This window comes from Echinops telfairi, unplaced genomic scaffold, assembly GCF_000313985.2.
Source record: "Echinops telfairi isolate 266 unplaced genomic scaffold, ASM31398v2 ScPeMD7_8;HRSCAF=38, whole genome shotgun sequence".
NCBI lineage: Eukaryota > Metazoa > Chordata > Mammalia > Afrosoricida > Tenrecidae > Echinops > Echinops telfairi.
Genome location: NW_022103905.1, coordinates 14,038,459 through 14,058,164, shown reverse-complemented (window position 1 = coordinate 14,058,164; position 19,706 = coordinate 14,038,459). Strand labels below are relative to the sequence as shown.

General features: G+C 42.1%; 1 protein-coding gene across 1 annotated transcript in view; it reads left to right on the top strand.

Moving 5' to 3' along the window:
* NEDD4 (NEDD4 E3 ubiquitin protein ligase) overlaps window positions 1-19,706 on the top strand; it is an 84,563-nt gene that overhangs the window by 60,747 nt on the left and 4,110 nt on the right. The window contains exons 6-20 of the mRNA XM_004709442.2: window positions 2,725-2,844; window positions 4,730-4,936; window positions 6,074-6,154; window positions 6,355-6,409; window positions 6,515-6,573; window positions 7,614-7,679; window positions 9,665-9,894; window positions 10,431-10,552; window positions 10,644-10,714; window positions 13,033-13,128; window positions 13,465-13,538; window positions 13,814-13,874; window positions 16,354-16,413; window positions 16,498-16,605; window positions 17,187-17,283. Of these exons, the coding sequence (XP_004709499.1) occupies window positions 2,725-2,844; window positions 4,730-4,936; window positions 6,074-6,154; window positions 6,355-6,409; window positions 6,515-6,573; window positions 7,614-7,679; window positions 9,665-9,894; window positions 10,431-10,552; window positions 10,644-10,714; window positions 13,033-13,128; window positions 13,465-13,538; window positions 13,814-13,874; window positions 16,354-16,413; window positions 16,498-16,605; window positions 17,187-17,283 (1,507 nt within the window). The remainder of the gene's footprint in view (window positions 1-2,724; window positions 2,845-4,729; window positions 4,937-6,073; window positions 6,155-6,354; window positions 6,410-6,514; window positions 6,574-7,613; window positions 7,680-9,664; window positions 9,895-10,430; window positions 10,553-10,643; window positions 10,715-13,032; window positions 13,129-13,464; window positions 13,539-13,813; window positions 13,875-16,353; window positions 16,414-16,497; window positions 16,606-17,186; window positions 17,284-19,706) is intronic.

The window sequence follows — 19,706 nt, the reverse complement described above, 5'->3', positions numbered from 1 at the left end:
AGACCCTCCCCCCTGGTCCTGAGGGAGATCCAGGGGCTGCCCCTCCTCGTCCAAAGTCCATTCTTGGGGCTCCTCAGGGGCTCTGGGGCTCAGCTTTACTCCAATTCTGATCTGTTATGCTCAGTTCCCACACTGTCTCCCCGCCATGCGTCCCCATTATTGTCCCCTGTCTCTGTATGCTCCAGTTAGGGGATAACGTGTCTTGAGTTGTTGGCAGTCCCACGGTCCTCTCTGTGCCCCAGCAGCTCCATGCAGGGATCTCATCCCTGGGCTTGGGGTGCCCATAGGGAGTCTAGGCCGACTGCCCCTTTCTCTTTTTCCTTCTTGTTTGCTTCCGTCTGGGTATGGTAGGTCGGTTCCTTTCCCCCACCTAAAGGTCTGGTGTCATTCTCTGCAGCACACACTTCCAGGGCGGGGGTCAGGCTGGTTCTGGTTGGGGACGGCCCTGTGGTCCAGTCTTTTCATGGCTTCTTCCACATGTTACGTTGCCCTCCTGGTTTGGTGTGTCATGGTGGGGGCTGTATGCACACTCCAATTCTGTGGGGACACAACTAATACTCTTCCCCTGGGTGGGTTAGTGCACCGTTCCCCCTCGGGTCATCTCAGTTTCTTCCCTCTCTCCCTCCACCTTCCCCCTTTCTCCTCCTTTATGTTGGATTCACATGTACCTCCCTGGGGTTGGTCTGACCTTCTCCCGACTGCTTATGCTTCCACCTGTGTATTGTAGATACGTGTCTTTTCTTCTACCCCTGCTGTGCTGATTGTACTTACTTCAGGGGGCTCGTGTTATACTTGTCCTTTTGAGATTGGCTTACCTGGTTTAACATGATTCCTTCCAACTCTTCCCATGAAATGACGTGTTTCATGTGATCATCCGTGCTTTTCAGTGCTGCATAGTACTCCATTGTGTGTATGTGCCAAAGTTTACTAATCCACTCGGCTGTCGATGGAAACTTAGGCTGTTTCCAAGTTTTTGCAATTGTGAATTGCGCCACAATAAACATTGGAGCGCAAACGCATATGTTTTATTTCTCACCTCCTCTGGGTATATGCCCAGTAGAGGGATGGCTGAGTTATAAGGTAGATCAATTTCCATTTTCTTTAAGTATCACCAGATCGCTTTCCACAGTGACTACATATCTACACAACCACCAGCAGTGGAGGAGGGTTCCTATTTCACCATATCCCCTCCAACATTTGTTGCTCTCTTATTTTCTGATTTGGGCTAACCTCAGGGGTATTAGATGGTATCTCACGGTTGTTTTAATTTGCATTTCTCTTACGGCTAATGAACGGGAACACTTTCTCATATGTTTGTTGGCCATACAGGTCTCCTCCCTAGTGAAAGTTATTTTCAGTTCTTTTGCCCACTTCCTTAGAGGGTCAACTGCTCTCCTTTTGCAGGCCAGGAGGGTGTTGGGAGATTTCAGTAATGAGCCCTTTGTCCGTTGTGTCATCACTCAAAACCCTCTCCCAGTCGGTGGGTTGTCTCGTCACCCTCTTGGTGAAGTCTTTGGAAGCGCACAGGTGTTTTATTCTTATTAAGTACCATTTGCATATTGACTATTTTATAGCTTTCTTGAGGTATCATTTACCTAATATAAATTTGCCTATTGTTACACATACAAGTCAGTAAGTTTTAACAAATTCAAACAGGTATACAACCCTCACCACTATCGAGTTTAGGAAAATTTCCACCGCCACTAAGACAACCTTACTCCCTTTATGGTCTTTCCCTGCTTCTACTTTCAGCTCCCAGCATGCACTCACCTGCTTTTTGTTGCTTCAGTTTTGTCTTTTCTAGAAATTTCATCTAAGTGGAAGCGTACAGTATACACCCTGGTGTATGACAACTTCCCTTAACAAGATGTTTTGGGGATGTATCTGTGGTGTTGCATGTCTCAGCAGACTCAGTGCATAGATGGCACCTCCTACATTGATCTTTGAAATCACTGATGGACATTTTCGAAACTGGAGAACTGTTCATTTTATCATTTTGGATTCTCATAGCTCATCATAACAGGCAGCAAAGTACATACAGCTTTTGTGTGTGCTTTAGGAAGCAGGGTATCGAGTGAGCAGACTGGTGGTGATGGTTTTTATGCTATAAGGCCCTTTGGGTAGTCAAGCCAAGCCTTGAGGAGTTGAATTTGGTTCAGAATGACTCGAAGAGGGACAAACAGGACTATTTTAAGTAAATCTGAAGCTGACTAGACCTGGCTTTGTTCCTATAAGATATAGCACACAGCATCTCCCCCAGCCCTTAGAGGAACAAGGTAGGGGTAACTTTTGACTCTGCATAGATCATGTCTATTGTTGGCCCACTTGGGTTCAAATCTCAACAATTCCTTACTAGTAACGTATTTTTGGCAAATTGCATCAATCTTTTAAGCATCAGTTTCCTTATAAATAAAATGGGCCGATAGTAGCAATGATTAAGATTCATGGTGTGATTAAATGACATGATCTTTGCTAATACACTTGCTATGTGGTTGCTGCCTTCATGTTTCATTTTTGTTACCACTTTCATTGTCTGTTCTACTGAGCTGTTTTGTTTTGTGTTAAGCGAAGCGCTGTGTACTTTATTCCCAACATTTTAAAATGTACTCTAAGTAGGATTCATTTTAGAGAGGTAGCAGCAAGGAAGGAATGTGGCCTCCTTTTTGAAAAAAACCTTCTTCCTTATGAATTGACTAATAACAATCCAATCATTCATCACTTTAGCTTTTGCCTACTTCATCTGGATTACCACCAGGTTGGGAAATAAAACAAGATGAAAGAGGAAGATCCTATTATGTAGATCACAATTCCAGAACTACTACCTGGACAAAGCCCACCACGCAGGTACCTGGAATCTCTTGATTGATTGATTTTCTTACAGTACTTACACCTTTGAATTCCTATGGAGCCTCTTCCATCACGTTGCAGTGCACACTCCATGCTTCTATTCTCTTCTAGTTATTTATTCTCTGACACCCAGCCTTAAGCTCTCCCATTTCCTGTGGCTCTCCAGTGTCCATGCTGTTATGTAAAGTGTGAATAAGGAAGAGTAAACTATCTAGTCCACTGGGTGATTTTATAACTTGAATGGATAACTTTATTATTTTTCTAAAGGAGAATCTCAGTGATTGATCCCTAAGGAAAAAATTCAAAAAAACGTCTGTAGGTTTGGTTACCAGAGCTTTGTGTATACTACAATTGCACAGTAAAAAAAAAAAAAGCTTATGGTTCTGTGTTATAATACACACACATGAATTTTCCTGTAACTGGGTTTCTTCATCCTTAGTTCTCTGAATTTTCTTGAATCCCAGCTTATTTGACTCTGACTGTGAACACTTAATAATGTTTAATCATTAAGGTGATGCTTGGACTGGCCAAAGTTCTTAACCATTACCAAAATATTAGAAACTATCATTAATTCTGAGAGGGTGAGAAATAGGAGCTGGAAAAAAATATCCTTACAAGGCTAGAGACCTTCAAATCCAGGCAGAACCCCATCAAATATTTTTACATATTTTTGCATGTCCATAATAGTTTAATTTCTCCACTGTAGTTCTTCTTCTGTTTTCAATTCTTTTGTTGAGAGGAGGGCATTTTCTCCCCTCTGTGTGAGGACATGTTTTTGTGCACATAGCTAGTCAGCCTGTTACAAAGTGTTTCTAAAGCTGTAGACAGAGGGAAAGGCTTTCTCTTCCCCCAAAGAAGAAAACTGGGATGGGGACACTGTCGTGGACAACAGCAACCATCTTCTGTTGTATTCCGTGTAAGTCTTTAGCAAAATGTTTTGTTTTGTTTTTTAGAAGGTTTTATCTTATTACCATTTCTCTTTTTGAGAAACTTTTTAACACTGAAAAGTACAGAGAATGAAATATTAAATGCCTATAGTCCTAACACCCGGTGCTAACTACCACTAACAGTGTATCATCTTTGTTTCTACATGTTTCCTTTAAGAAGAGAAATGTATGCCAGATAAAGCTACATCCTGTTTAGCCAAGCTCATTTGTTTTCATCATCTCTCAGGTGACTTCCACCTCGTTTGTTTTGTGTTTTTCTATCCGATTTGGAAAACTTAACCAAGAGACTAAACCGAGCATAACGTATCTGACTGTATTTTAAGGTTTGGTGGATGTTAGAGTCTTTCTGTTAGCCAATGTCTTCTTGCACTCAACATTGTTTTGAAACCTTATCCTTGTTGCTATGTTTAGATCAAGGTTATTCCTTTTAACACTGTCTAATAATCTGTCATGTGAATATGTTACTGTTAAATGATATTTCAGTTAACCATTTCTGTAGTGAATATTTTCTATTCGTTTATTTATCTACCCCACATTTGCACCCACGTCTGTGCTTTGGGAATTCCCCCTACAGACATTCTAACTGGCCTCCCTTGCAGCCAGGGTATGGACCTCAGTGATCCAGCCTCCTGGTTCAGGATGCACCTACAACAGATTCTGACTATTCCCCAGCATATTGAGAATTAGCTGAAAATGTCTAAATTATTATCAATACCAAGTTCAACAAAACATTTCATTAGGAAAGGGGGTTAGAGAGACAAAAGTTAGAACGGTAATGGGGACAAATGAATGAAATGTCCTAACTACATTGGCAGATGAGCCTCGTGTGGAAGTCCTCTAAAGTCTGTGCGCTCTGCAGGGTAGCTCATCTGTTTAAGCACTGCTGTGTATGATTCCCCGGAGCACATCGCGCCCTTATTTACTTGCTGTGCTAGGCCGCGACGGAGACCGGTCAGCTGCCATCGAGCCAGAGCTCTCCTGCATGTCCGCAGCCACAGGCCCCCCCGGGTGACTCAGCGCAGCCGGTGACCCAGCCTCCTTCTGAACTGGAGCAGAGATTCCTTCCTAAGGGCTGGGAAGTCCGACATGCACCGAATGGACGGCCTTTCTTTATTGACCACAACACGAAAACGACCACCTGGGTAAGTAACTTCAGCGCTCTTCTGTAAATGTGGAGCACCGCCAGGACAGCCTCCTGTGTGGCTCGGTGTCATCTCTAGTGTACCTGTGTTTGTTAGTATTCAGCTAAGACAGATGGTAGTCTGAATAATGATCCTTTCTGGGGAACAGATAACTATGCCTGTTTTTTATGTTCCTTTGGATGGTTGTGGAGGTATACACTTAGTCCCTCGCCATGAAAGCTTAGGCGGTTGGTGATGCCCCTGACAGTTTTTGAGTCTTCATAGTTCCCAGTACCTTTTTGGATTAACATCCATTTCTTTTTTTATTTATTTGTTTAAAAAAATGTTTTTAACATCCATTTCATATTCAAAAAAACAACCCTGTGAGGCTGGGTGGGACAAGTATTTTAAGATGAAGCTTAAAGTTACTTATTGATTGGCTCCCTACCACCCAGGAAGTTCCTCAAAAGTAGCAGCAGATGAACAGATTTTAATTAATTATTAATCAAGTGACTCATTATTTAAAATACCAATATATTAAATAAATGAAACCCATTTAAAGTATAATTTCACAAGGTAATGCTAAAACGATTTAAGTCATAACCAGATGTAGATTAATCCAAACAAATTTAATTCTCTTCCCTTTCCAACAATCTGAATTGACTCTAAATAGCTGTGGGTGCTTACCTTTTTTATCTTTGTTATATGAAGAGGTTTTCAAAAAGTTTGTAGAAGAAATGTGATTATATTTTCATTCCATTTTCCCATGAATTTAATTGAAGCCCCTCCATATTGATAAATCAACAAGTAAATTCAGGGCCTCAGGACCAGAAAAGGGCCTTCTCTTTCACCAATTTTTATTTAGAGAAAAGTCCTGAAAAGTGGCACAACCCTTGAATAGTTGCGCATACGTCTCTGAAGGGCCCCTCTGAAGAAGGCCATGAGGGAGTGCTCATCCCACCCCATCATTCCTCTCCGTGACTGTAGCCTCAGAGTGAGTGATTTCAGGACAAGCTGTGATGTCACAGTTCAAACACATGAAGTATTAGAGAGACTATCCACGCAGATTAGAAAGCATGGTAACAATTAGAGCGGCTTTCATTATCTGAAACTAGTGTGTGTACTATTTTTGTTTTTTAATTGATTCTAACAACGAAGGAAGCTCCAAGATGGAACATTCCAGCTCATTTGAGAGGAAAGACATCCCTTGATGCTCCTAGTGATCTGGGCCCTCTACCTGTAAGTTCATGGAACTCCCACCTGTCTTACTTGGCTACCAAAAATACTTTGTATGTAGGAAAACAGTGGTTCTCTAACAACTAACAATAATTAATATTGTCATTGAAATGCTGGTGCCTCTTACTAGACGTTTCATATGCAAATTAGCTATCAAACCATCACCATTTTCCTGCCTCTGCATCTAAAGCCTTTTATTACAGCCAGGATGGGAAGAGAGAACTCACACAGATGGAAGAATCGTCTATATAAATCACAGTAGGTGCCATGTGATTTTTAATTACATGATTTTTTTTTGGGGGGGGGTAACACTGAATTATGTACATGAGAAAGAAGAGCATCTTATTTCCTCTCCCCCTTCAGATATCAAGAGAACTCAGTGGGAGGATCCTCGGTTGCAGAATGTAGCGATCACTGGACCAGTACGTTCCCTTCACCACGTTCTTTCCCTCTCCCCTGTCTCTTCAGAGGGCCTAATTACAACATTACACCGGCTTACTTCTCTCCTCTCCCTGCGTACCCCAACCTGACTCTTGGTTATTTGGAAAGACTGTCCAACTGCAGTTGTCTTCACCTCGGCAACAGCATAGGGATCAGACAGTGGCATTGCTAATGCTGAGCCACCAAACTCCGGTCAGTACTTGACCTTGTGTGAAAGAGAAGATTGGCAATCCTGCCCAGATCTGAGGAGAGCCAAGGCTGTGTCAGGGTAACGAGCGAATGACACTATCAACTCCAGAGCTGTTTCCAACATTATGGTTGGAAACATTGACGATTCTGTGTGTCCATACCAATATTTATATCTCAACTATAAATATGATATATGAGGGAGCTTCAAAAAAGTTCATGGAAAAATGGATCATAGAATTTTTCCATGAACTTTGGGAATCCCTCGGATGTACGCTACTATTATTGAGTTAGATATTATAAGAAAATACTCTTCATTATAAGTATAGTTCTTTTTCCCATTGTTTTCCAAGTTTTGTTTTATAATCCAGAAAAATAAGTGAAATTGCCATTTTTTCCACTTACTCTTTAGTATCTTAAAAATCTTCCAGTGGTGGATAAAAAGGGCAACTCCTCAGAGGGCAAGGAAAATGTGCATTTTTCAAATTCCCTTAGTGGAGAAAATACTTTGAGTCTCTTTGGAAATGGAAATTTTCATTTCTAATACTTCTGTTGTTGGAAGAAACTTCCTGTTTTGGGCATATTGCATTTCAAGAAAATTGCATGATTAAAATTACAGCCATAGCATAGGAATTCCTTATTTTAAACAGAGGAATTAAAAAAATGTTAAGCTTTATATATTTTTTCAACCTAAACTTTTCTTTCCAACTATTCTCTTTTAATGCCTTTAACATATGTTTATAGAAAGTCCAGAGATGGGGCTTTTTAAAATTACTCCATCCAGAATAAAAACAACCTAAATCTTTCTTGATTTTTCCAAAATTTTCAACTGAAGGCAGTGCCCTATTCCAGGGATTACAAACGAAAATATGAGTTCTTCCGACGAAAGTTGAGGAAGCAGGTTAGTGGTATTTATAGTAAATACTTGGGGATGGTTATTATATAAGATACAATGACTAAAAAAAAAAAAGATAACAATGACTAAATAAATATATATAAATGCATTTTTAAAAGTAATTGAAAATTTTTGTTATTAGAAAATGTACTCAATTTGTAATAGCTTTGAGTAATTTCTTATAGAGGAAGAATGCTTATTTTGCAAGTAGTTACTATAGTCAGCCCAGACTATAATTATTTGATGTTTTTCTTTATCTTCCAAAATTTAGAAAAACAGTATTGAAGTTGGTTTCAAAGAACTTTAACCTGTTGTTACCTAATGGGGCTTTTGGGCCTTGGGCTTGATAGAAGTGCACATGAATAGCTGAGGAAATGACCTTCCAGTGCAGTTCTCCATTCCTTCTCTGTGCTTTTCCTTGGACTCGTCATTCTCCACTTCTTCACACATAGTGAATAGATCTCTGCCTATGGGACAATATGATTGTGATTGGACAGTGCTCCGGTGACTTGTCTCCAGGTCACATAGTTCCACTCGACCTCACGTGCAATATATTTAGAACTAAATTCACCGTCTTCCGATCTCGTCCATTCCTATTTGTGACGGTCGTTCTTTTTTTAATGCCTTTCTGGTTTTGCTGAGACGTCTCCCTCTTCCCTTGCAGTTTCAGAATCTTACCACTAGGTGGCTATATTGGGTTACACTTTCTTGTGTTTAAGCCAGATTTCAATTTTGCCAGAGATTCAATATGGTGGATTGGATTGGCGGCCAGACAATGTCCACCCTGTTGTTGTGAGGTGACGTGGAGCCCACTTCCCCTCGTAGGCCACCACATGGCAAAGTACAATTGCGCCACGGGGTTTCTAGGCTATAATTTTTACTGAAGCAAATCACCAGGTTTTTCTCAGTGAAGCCACTGAATTTTTCATCCCAAATTTCAAGCGAACATTGGAATAAGATAGTGTTTTGGTACCCTAATAGAATCCGAATATGTCATCAACTCTTTCACGGCCTCTTAAATGGTAACTTTGTATCAGAATTGCTCTGAGAATTTAATCTTCTACAGAGTCTAAGCTTTGCCATTTAAATCTGTTTAAATCATTTTTCTAGGAAATATCTTCATTAAGAATGAGAATATGCAGGTTCAGAAGAAGCCCTGGCATCTGTATTTGCCACTGAGAGAATTTGTTAGCACATATAATTACTGATGCCCTCCAGCAGAAGAGAGGAGACGAGGCCTTTTGTAAGAGTCAGGTCATACAAAAAGCATAATTATTATTACTATATACCAGGCATTCTTCTTTACAAGTGACATTGAAGCTCTACAACAAATCTAAAAGGAAGACACTATTCTCACCACATTTCACAGACCACGAGGCTGATGAGGCACAGAGACTAAGTCATTTCATCAAGCCCCCTGCCTAGTAAGTGCCAAAATTCAAATAACTGGTCTCACTCCAGCGTGCGTGCTTTTAAACACCATGACATATCCTTGTATGATGACTAAGAGGGGAAATCAGTGCAAAGTGGCCTACATATAATAAAGATAAAGGAGATGAGTTGTGCCAGAAGGTCAGAGGATACATTTTCTAAAATTGATACAAAATGGGAATTCTCAGATTAACCAAAAGCTCCAGAAAAGGTGCTTATTCAATAAATGTACAAATGTGCTTGACAAAAAAAAGGATGATGGAAACATATGTACAAATGTGCTTGACACAATGGATGTATGGATTGTTATAAGAACTGTAAGAGCTCCCAGTAAAATGACTTATTGAAAAAAAAGAAAAAGTACTTATCTAGCCATATCCAGCTGCCACTGAGTCCACGACTCCTGTCCGCGCATGCCCGGGTGTGGTCCCCAGCAGCACTCTGCTCCACAGGATGTGCTGCGCCTTTTCTGAGGCCCTGTGCTGGAGGGGGACTCTGGTCAGAGTTCTCTCATCTCGTTGAATTTACGTAAGTCACTCATCTCTCTTCTGGGTTTTCAGAATGACATTCCAAATAAATTTGAAATGAAACTTCGCCGGGCCACTGTTCTTGAGGATTCTTACAGAAGAATTATGGCTGTCAAGAGAGCAGACTTCCTCAAGGCTAGGCTGTGGATTGAGTTTGATGGGGAAAAGGGATTGGATTATGGAGGCGTCGCCAGAGAATGGTTCTTCCTGATCTCAAAAGAGATGTTTAACCCTTACTATGGGCTCTTTGAATATTCTGCTACGTAAGTACCTTTATAATGGTTGCATACTGGAAAGAAAAAAAAAGCTCTCACCATTTTGAAAGTACACAGTTCTATGAGACAAAGGAGACAGGTGTTACACTGGAAACGACGGTTTTAAAAACTACCCATTCTGATTGTGATAAGACCTATAAGAGCCCCCAATGAGATGATTTAAAAACCAAAAGCCCACCCATTCCAATGGTCCAGTGTGTTTCTAAGCCCCGGTGGTGCAGTGATGAAGCATTCAGCTGCAAAATCCAAAGGTTGGCGGTTTGAACTCCAGCAGCAGCTCTGGGGGAAAGGCCTGGCAGTCCGCTCCTGTGGAATGACAGCCAAGAAAAGCCTACAGGGCAGCCCCCCTCTCTCACCTGGGATCACTGTGAGCCCAGAGTGACCAGAACAGCCCTGGACAACGGCACCAGCGCTGATTCTGATAGAGGGGAACAGTTCTAAAGAGGAGGCACGTTTAGGGTTCTTTGTCACCTTGAGAATTTCATATGAAATAAAGGCTTATTTACCGGTGGTTTTCTTTGCAGGGATAATTATACCCTACAGATAAATCCCAACTCTGGGTTATGCAATGAAGATCACCTCTCTTACTTCAAGTTTATAGGCCGAGTAGCTGGAATGGCAGTTCATCATGGCAAACTGTTAGATGGTTAGTATCAATCACAAAAGTGGTTAAAAAGGTAATTATCGGATTCTTGTCACTCGTAATCATTTTAAATATATTTGGTTATTTTCACAAGGTTTCTTCATCCGGCCGTTTTACAAGATGATGCTACAGAAACCCATAACACTTCATGACATGGAGTCTGTGGTATGTCTTTTGCACTCACAGAGAGGAAGTACAGTTGAACAGGAATCTGAACGGTTTGGAGGCTGCACTGTTAATGATATACAAATTGATAGATTACAGTGTTCCAAAGTGCAAATGAACGTTTTCACTGACTTCTTTTTTAAAAATCATTTTATTGGGGGCTTGTACAACTCATCACAATCCATCCATACATCCATTGTCTCAAGCACATTTGTACATTTGTTGACATTATTGTTCTCAAAACATTTGCTTTCTACTTGAGCCCTTGGTATCAGCTCCTCATTTTTACCTTCCCTACCAACTCCCCCCTCCCTCATGAACCCTTATAATTTATAAATTATTATTATTTTGTCATATCTTACACTGTCCGACATCTCCCTTCACCCACTTTTCTCTTGTCTGTTCCTAGGGAGGAGGCTATATGTAGATCCTTTTAATCGGTTCCCCCTTTTTACCCCACCCTCCCTGTACCCTCTTGGTATCGCCACTCTCAGCACTGGTCCTGAAGGGATCATCTGTCCTGGATTCCCTGTTTCCAGTCCCTATCTGTACCAGTGTACATCCTCTGGTCTAGCTGGATTTGGAAGGTAGAATTGGGATCATGATAGTGGGAGCGGGGGAGAAGCATTTAAGAATTAGATCACCAATGTATTATTATAAAAAAATTTCCTAACATATAAGAAAATTGAATTAGTTTTTACAGTGAGCACCTGTATATTCACTACCCAGACTCTACGATTAGCATTTTCTATACTTATCCCATACCTGTCTGTGTACCCATCCTTCTAGCCAGGAACTAATTTTATTTATTTTTGCATGTATTTTCAAAGTAAGTTGCATATATCCACCACCACGGAGTTCATTCTGACTCAGGGAAATCCTCTATAGGATTTCTGAGCCTGTACATCTTTGTAAGAACAGATTGCCTCCACTGTCTCTTCAGGAGCAGGCTCCAACTGCTGACCTTACAGTTAGAGCCCATCACATAGCCCACTTATGCCACCAGGGCTCCTTAAGTTCCAGATGTAAGTAACCCAAAAGCAAACCAAACCCATTTACATCAAGTTTATTCCAACTCACAGCAAATACGACAGAATAGTCAGAGTAGCAAGTCAGACAGAGTAGAACTGCCTCGTTGGGTCTCCCAGGCTGTAAGTCTTTTTGGAAGCACACTGCTTCATCTTCCTCCTGAGGAGCAATTGCTGGGCTTGAACTGACAGCTTTTCAATAGCAGCCAAGTGATTTAACCACTGTCCCATAAACTACTCAACCCCTAAATATATACTTTAGCATTCTGTCCCGTATTTTTATGTATTAGCTTACATCAGCCTTTCAGTGATCTCTTAGAATCAATGGTTTGTGTTTTCAAAGTGGCAGTCCAAAGGCAAGGACTTGGGGTTAGGCTGCTACAAAGAAATAGAAACCTAAGGGGCCACGCTTAATCTGAAGAGCCTTCCACAAAGGTGGCAGCCTGGGTCTCAAGACGTTGTCCTTGGGACCGTGCACGTTTGTCGTTCCTATCTCATTATACATTGTCACTACAAACACTGGAAGTCTTGACAAGTCTCAAGACTGCACAGTTACACGAGGGTCTGTATTTAATTTGATGTCGCACTTTCACGTGGTGTATATATGAACGCTCCTTATACATGTCACGCACAGTTTCATAAGCCATGAGAGAAAGGTTCTAGGCGCTTCGAGACACCCGTGGAAGGTAGGTTAGGACTACCCTGAAAACGGCTTTGCTTAGCTCCCTCATTGGGTAGCGTAGTCTGAACCTACACTGCTTTCACATAGCATTAGATGACTAAACTTAAGCTGACACTGTAACTACTCAGCTGATTCACATATCCTTAGTCTTACATTTCGGAGCCCTAGTAGCATAGTGGATTAAGCATTGGGCCACAAACCACAAAGTCAGCAGTTCAAAATCACCAGCTGCTCCACAGGAGAGAGATGTAGTCTTAATTCTTATTACAGTCTAGGGAAGTCAAGGAGTCATCTCTCCAGCAGGGTCACTGTGAGTCAGATTCAACTCGATGTCAGTGAACTGTCAAGCCCAGAGCCTTCACAATGTGAGCCATCAAGTTGATAGCGAGGGTGTTTTGTGGCTTACTGGTCATGCAACTCCGTGTGTGTGTATGTGTTTGTGTGTGTGTATGTGTGTGTGTGTGTGTGTGTGTGCATGTAGATGTCCAATTGACCCTGTCATCTTTCCCTCAAATGACAGTCCTGTTCAGACTGTCCTAAATTTTTTTGAAAGTGCAGATGTCTTCTTTATAACTACAAAAGGTAAGTATGCCATCTTTTCCTACTAGGATAGTGAATATTACAATTCCCTAAGATGGATTCTCGAAAATGACCCAACGGAGCTGGACCTGAGATTTATCATCGATGAAGAACTTTTTGGACAGGTTTGTCAATATAGCTCCATTAGGTGATTCAGAATGCAAAGCAAATGCGGTGACCGAAGGGACGATGTGAAGAGAAATGCCAATGCCGGCACGACTGTGTGCCCCGTTTCGGACCTGTACTTTCCAAGGACAGAAGTTGTCAGTGAGAAGTTGTGCTGTAGTTGACATGTGCCTCATCCAGATTTATTTGAGTAAAAGTGGCATTTTAAATTTTCTTAGCTTTTAAATTTCAATGCACTTCATTCAAAAACACCAGGTCTCTGGTATAACTACAAAATGCATTCTTTCCCCCCCCCCCATTGAAATAACATATTAAGATATCCTGTTTGATTTTAGACACATCAACATGAGTTGAAAAGTGGTGGATCAGAAATAGTTGTCACCAATAAGAACAAAAAAGAATATATTTAGTAAGTATTTTATCATTAAGTCTCTGACAGTATTCAGTAAGTACTTTGCGCATTTTATAAATGAATCTTCTGTTTCTTCTCAGGAAAACTCTCCCTCTTTCCCATGGCCAGACTCTGACTGTCCTTTTCTATAATCATGCAGTGTTACCTGCTCATAGTCAGTCTTGCCCTTGTGCCTAGCTAGGCTTTAATTTTTTTTCCAATTTGAATTGATGTGCCCTGTACTTTTTGCTCACTCCAGATGAAAAATGTGTGAAATGTTGTTTTCCTTCTAGTCTTGTAATACAATGGCGATTTGTAAACCGAATCCAGAAGCAAATGGCTGCTTTTAAAGAGGTATTCATTTTTTTCTTGTTTGCTCTCCTGTAATTGCAAAGTCCTTGCCAGGCATTTCAAATATCGGGCCTTGGCACGTCTGAGAAGTGATAGTGTGTAGCTTTTTGAAAGTATTTAAAAATATATATATGTATATATAGACATATATATTTTTTAACTTGGTGTTGTGATCTGGGTGAAAGTAAAAGTTTCTGAGGACCGTAGTTTTTTAAGTCAACAATTTTAAGTCATTTTGCTTCGTGACATTGATTGCAATTCCCCATATAACATTTTCATTGGATTTTTTTAAAGTTAACAAAATATGCAAGTAGATGTTCCCTGTTCAAATGCAATCATTCGGGATAGCCCTGTAATAAGTTGACAATCCACTTCCCTTCTCTCACTGACCCCTCCCTCCTGTCCAGCGCCCTGCCCTCACCTTCACTGGGCTCAGGAGAGCAAAGGAGGGAGAGTGTTGGAGGGCTGGTGTAATATACCATGTCTTTTCTAAATGGGCTCACACTGCACATGTTTTATGACTTACCTTCTTCCCTTGGGAAATGTTGCTTGACATTCTGTAGACTTTATTCCCAATGCAAATCCATAATTTATTTAAACTTCCTCCATTGGTAGATCCTTAGGCTATTTTCAGGACATGCATTCCTTAAGCTAACAACCATTTTTCAGCTACTCGTCTATTGGTTAACTATTCGGCATGGACTCTGTGCCCGATGCTGTCCTGGATTAAAGGACTTAGGCCCAGCTGTCAAGAGAGTGGGGATGAGAAGAGAGCATTCGGGTGTTGTTTAGGCAGAACAGTGGCAGAGGGTGATGTCATGGCTGGAGCTCTGGGTTGGCTTTCTGGGCTTCACGACACATCTGTATGTGTGCAGTGAAGCTGTGGACTGTGTTTGCTGGAAACCATGACTAGGGAGGAGCATGAAAGAGCTCCCTGCAAGGAGACCTGGAACATGAACATGAAAGGACTGGTTGTCAAAAAGGAGACGTCAGAGGAGAGGAACCAGGCAGACAGAAGGGAGAGAAGCACTAGGAGAAGAAGGAGTGTTTCAAGGACATAGGAGTTCCACCAGTATCACCTCACGAAGACAGGGGCCCGAGAGTGCGGACTGGATTTAGCCACAAGCTGTTTCGATGTTTTCCAGAGCTAGGCAAATTTTAACAGGTTGAGGAATAAAGGGCAGGTGAAGAGGTGGAGTCAGGAAGTACACTGCACTGTCAGACCTTGGCTGTGAAACAAGGTGAAGGAGGGTGCTGGCAGCTTTGCTCCACTTTGAAGGTGTCCAAGAGCAAGAATGTGTGGCTTTGAACACTAAGGTGATCCTGACCCAAGCCATGTTACTTTCAGTCACCTCGTATGCATGCGTGAGTTGGAGCGTGGATAAGGAAGCTCACAGAAGAATCTATGCCTTTGAATTATGGGGTTGGCAAAGAATATTGAAATACTGTAGACTGCCAGGAGAGCAAACAAACCTGTCTTAGAGGAAGAACAGCGGGATGCTTCTTAGCATCCAGGAGGGTGAGACTTTGTCTCAGGTGCTTCAGACATGTTATCAGGAGAGACCAGGCCCTGAGAAGGACATTATGCTAAGTCAGTGGTTCTCAACTTTCCTCATGCCGTGACCCTTTAACGGTTTCTCATGTTGTGGTGACCCCCCCAACGAAAATAAAATTATTTTCGTTGCTACTTCATAGCTGGCATTTTGTTACTGTTAGGAATCAGGCAACCCCTGTGAAAGGGTCATTCGACCCCCAAAGGGGTCACAACCCACAGGTTGAGAACCGCTGTGCTAAGTAAAGTAGAGAGGTGACCAAAAAAAAAAAAAGGAAGCCCCTCAGTGAGACGGATTGACACTGTGGCTGCGACAATGGGTTCAGACATCACAACAGTTGTGAGGCTGGCCCAGGACCGGGCAGTGTTTTGTGCGGTTGTGTGCAGGGTCACTGTGATGGAGGACCAACTCAAGACACCAAACAACAGCATGGCATGACAACCGTTCCCAAACCAGAGGAGTGCACGAGTTAAGAGGGGGTTGAGTGAATGGCCTCCTGAGGAAGCGCAGGTGAAGGGCCCTGCCGAAAGAGAAAGTAGCACCACCTCTCTCCCACTGCAGGGGGAGGGGCAGGATGGGGTGGGTGCAGTGATAGGTTAAGAGAGCTACATAACTGCCTTTATCTTCCCACTTGAATAGAAATCACCTGTGGTGAAGAAGGGTCTACATGGAAGAGAAGGAGCTTTGAGAAGTATGGGGACATTTAAAAATAGCTACTTTGATGCATAAGTGAGAGAACAAACTATGGACATAGCATGTTTTTGCCAGAGTAGGGGTCTTGGTTGAGTCTAGTGGTAGAAGCCTACAGGGACGTGGGACCTCACTAAGAGCACCCAGGAGCTGAAGAATAGGAATGCCTACTGGTCATGCTAACCAGGTGGTGTTGTTGGTGTTTTAATCTACGTTTTTTTGTGTGTTTTTTCTACTAGGGGTTTTTTGAACTAATACCACAGGATCTCATCAAAATTTTTGATGAAAACGAACTGGAGGTAAGAAGCATTTTCATCGTAAAACAAACTTGGCCGCGGTTGTTTTCCTGGGTGACAGCGCGGCCCTTCTTCTTCTTCATGTAGCTTCTCATGTGTGGCTTGGGAGACGTCGACGTGAATGACTGGCAAGAGCACACCAAGTATAAAAACGGCTATAGCGCCAACCATCAAGTCATACAGTGGTTTTGGAAGGTAATTGGACATTCCTGTTTTCGTGAATTATTCTTTGATGTAGTCTATCCTATTTACATCTAGCTCTTGGCTATACAGAAAATTATATAGCCTCACAAAAATTATCTTTGATTTTATACTAATATATAGATGGATAACAGGCCTTCCGGGGCCGACCCATCCTCCAGGCAGACTTCATGATTGGAGTCAGTACCAACGACAGGCTGCGGCATGTGTGTAGTTCCTTACTGAAGGAAAGACTCTTAAGAGAACTTGTGATAAGACCTAGAATGTATTCTCTGGGTCTCCTCCCTGGCCCTTCTGAAAGTGGTTTCTGTTTCTACAGAAACGTGTATGCCACTCAGTGTCAACAGGTTCAGTTTTCAAAAAGCCTGAGCCAGATCTGGGAGAGGAAGCTGTGTCCCTTTCTTATGTGATCACGCTATTTCAAAGAGTTACATTCAGAAACACAAATTTTAACTAAAAGAAGCATATGCGTTTAGCACGGGATTATTCATCTATCACTGAATTCTGATCTTGTACTTCTCAGAACAACTTAGTTACCTTTTTCCAACGATCGCTCCCACCTTCTGTTTTTGCAGGCTGTGTTAATGATGGACTCGGAAAAGAGGATAAGATTGCTTCAGTTTGTCACGGGCACCTCCCGTGTGCCTATGAACGGATTTGGTGAACTCTATGGTAAGGATTTTCCAAAATGGAGTGATGCCAATTGGCTTTTGGATGACTAATTATTCTTCTAGTTTCCATCATTGATAGAGAAGCATCTAACTTTAAAAAGAGGAATTAAGATTTTTAAACTGTAATTAGAAGACACAGAAATAGGCCAAAATATATTTACTCCTTCTGATCCAACAATGAACAATCCCTGGTGGCGCTGACAGTTCACCCACTCGGATGCTGACCAGAAGGCTGGAGGCTGAATTTACCCAGTGGCACCTCGGAGGAAAGGCCGGGCCGTCTATTTCCAGAGGGGAGAGGGAGGGACTGAATGGCCGCTGGAATTCCTGTGGGGCAGGACTCTTCTCTGACTCACCACGAGTCGGAATTGACTCTGAGAAACTTTTTTTTAAATTAGAGTGAAGAGGACAAAGGAAATCATTAAATGACATGAGTTACTTTCTTGAGCGTTTGATATTATTCCCATAGTAGCTCCACAGCTTCTGATAATTATTCCCATAGTAGTTCAAGGTAACATTTAAAGTTCCCTAGAATGTTAACAAGGGTACAACAAACAAACAAACAAACAGAAAAGCCAGTTTCTAGTTGACTACGTTTGTAGACATTTGGACTAAACAAGTATATTTGCTTGGGACTTGTTTTACTGATAAAGTGCACAGGATCCAAAAGTTACTTGATCGTGGAATCTTTTATCTTCTTTTTGGTAAGGCTGGAGTAGTAGAGAAATCTCCGTCATTGTGGGAAATGCTAGACTGGGGCTAAGTATAAGGTGACCAGACTTTAACATTGGTAAAGTGGGACGCCATTGATAAAACTCACATCCTGGCAAAATAGCCACATGGCAGCTGAAAACCGTATACCCTAACTTGTCGTGCATTCTTTCCAAAAATCGGGACTTTTTTAAAATGCCGCGGGACGCGGGGAAAATTGTTAAAAATCGGGACTGTTCTGCCAAAAGCAGGACACCTTAGGCTAAGACTACAAATCTCTTGACATTCAGCACAGTTGATATTAATGCAGTTTTCTATCAAGTGAAATTCTATGTAACCTATTAAACTTATTTTCCTGTTTACATCATGACAGTAGAGGTGAGTTTAAAATATATATATAAATACTGTTTCTGATGTAGACTACAACTTACGTTGATTAATAGTCTATTTATTGGGATGGGATTTACTTTTTACGAAAATCAGGGAGAACAAATTGCTTTGAAAAGGGCTAGCTAAAGTCGAAGCCTTGCTCGGAACAATATGTAGAAAAACAGAATTATTCTGGGAACTGGAGGTCCAGGACTGCTGCTGGTTATATAGCAGCTAAGCTGGATTCTTCATGGTTTCAGGAAACATCCCTGTTAAATGACTTAACAACATGCTTAGTGCTCCTGCCTTACCTCCCAGTTTGCTGCATCGGGCCTTGAGTGTTAAAAGCTTGCAAGTGGCCATCCAAGCCATAACAGCTAGTCTGTCTTGGAGCAACTGAGGAATAAGGAAAGTGCGGATGAAGATGAGGACATCATGGACTAGGAAACGATTTGCCTCTGTGAACAACTGCTGCTTTTGCCATGAGACCAGAAGAGCTAGATGGTGCCTGGTTACCGTGACCGAACGTTTTGATAAAAAAATCTCCATCGAAGACTCCTGATCAAAGAGGGGAAAGTGCAGAACAGAATTTTCCATTGCATGGACTCCAGATTTCCCGGAACCGTGAAAGTGGGTGAGCCCGTGAAAGTCTTGCCCTAAGATAAAGATCATCTTTAAATCGTAAGACAAAACTGTTCCCCGAAGTCTTCTGAAAAGCAGTTGGTAGCTTAGCTTACCAGTAAAGAAGCTCTTCCTTGAGCAGGCTCTTTATATAGTATTGAATGACATCAGCCACTCAGAAGATTCGACGGGACCCTGAGGGGGAAGAGTCACTCGGACAAGGAGGGTGAGTGTGGCTACCCAGCCTGAAGAACGCCCTCACCGTCAGGAACGGAACATGCAGGAGCCGTTGGATTGTTGTCGTCAACAACGTGTTAAAATAAAGGGTATTAAAAGCAGTGATGGGGGTGGAGGAAGAAAGAAAATGACCCTCTCTGAGAGGTTAGTCCCTGTATCTCCGCTGGCTAAACCGGCTCCTCCTGGAGCTTTGTGGACCTTTGTTTGCAGGACTGTCAGGCAGCTGCCGCTTCTCCACCAAGAGCAACCACCGCCGTGGGGAGAATGCGGCAGGTGCGCTGGTGCCCACCAGAACCCTCACTCTTTGGCTAATTGGATTTCTTAGCCTTTGTCTCGTGGTTTCACCTGACTTCACTTCCTCTCCTATTCTTTAACCAATTAGGAGAGGAAAATATGACAGGGCAAATAAGTGTCCTTGTCCGTCTCTGAGTGCACTTCCCTGCTTTGTGCAGCCCAGGTCTACACCGCCATCCACACATGATTCCA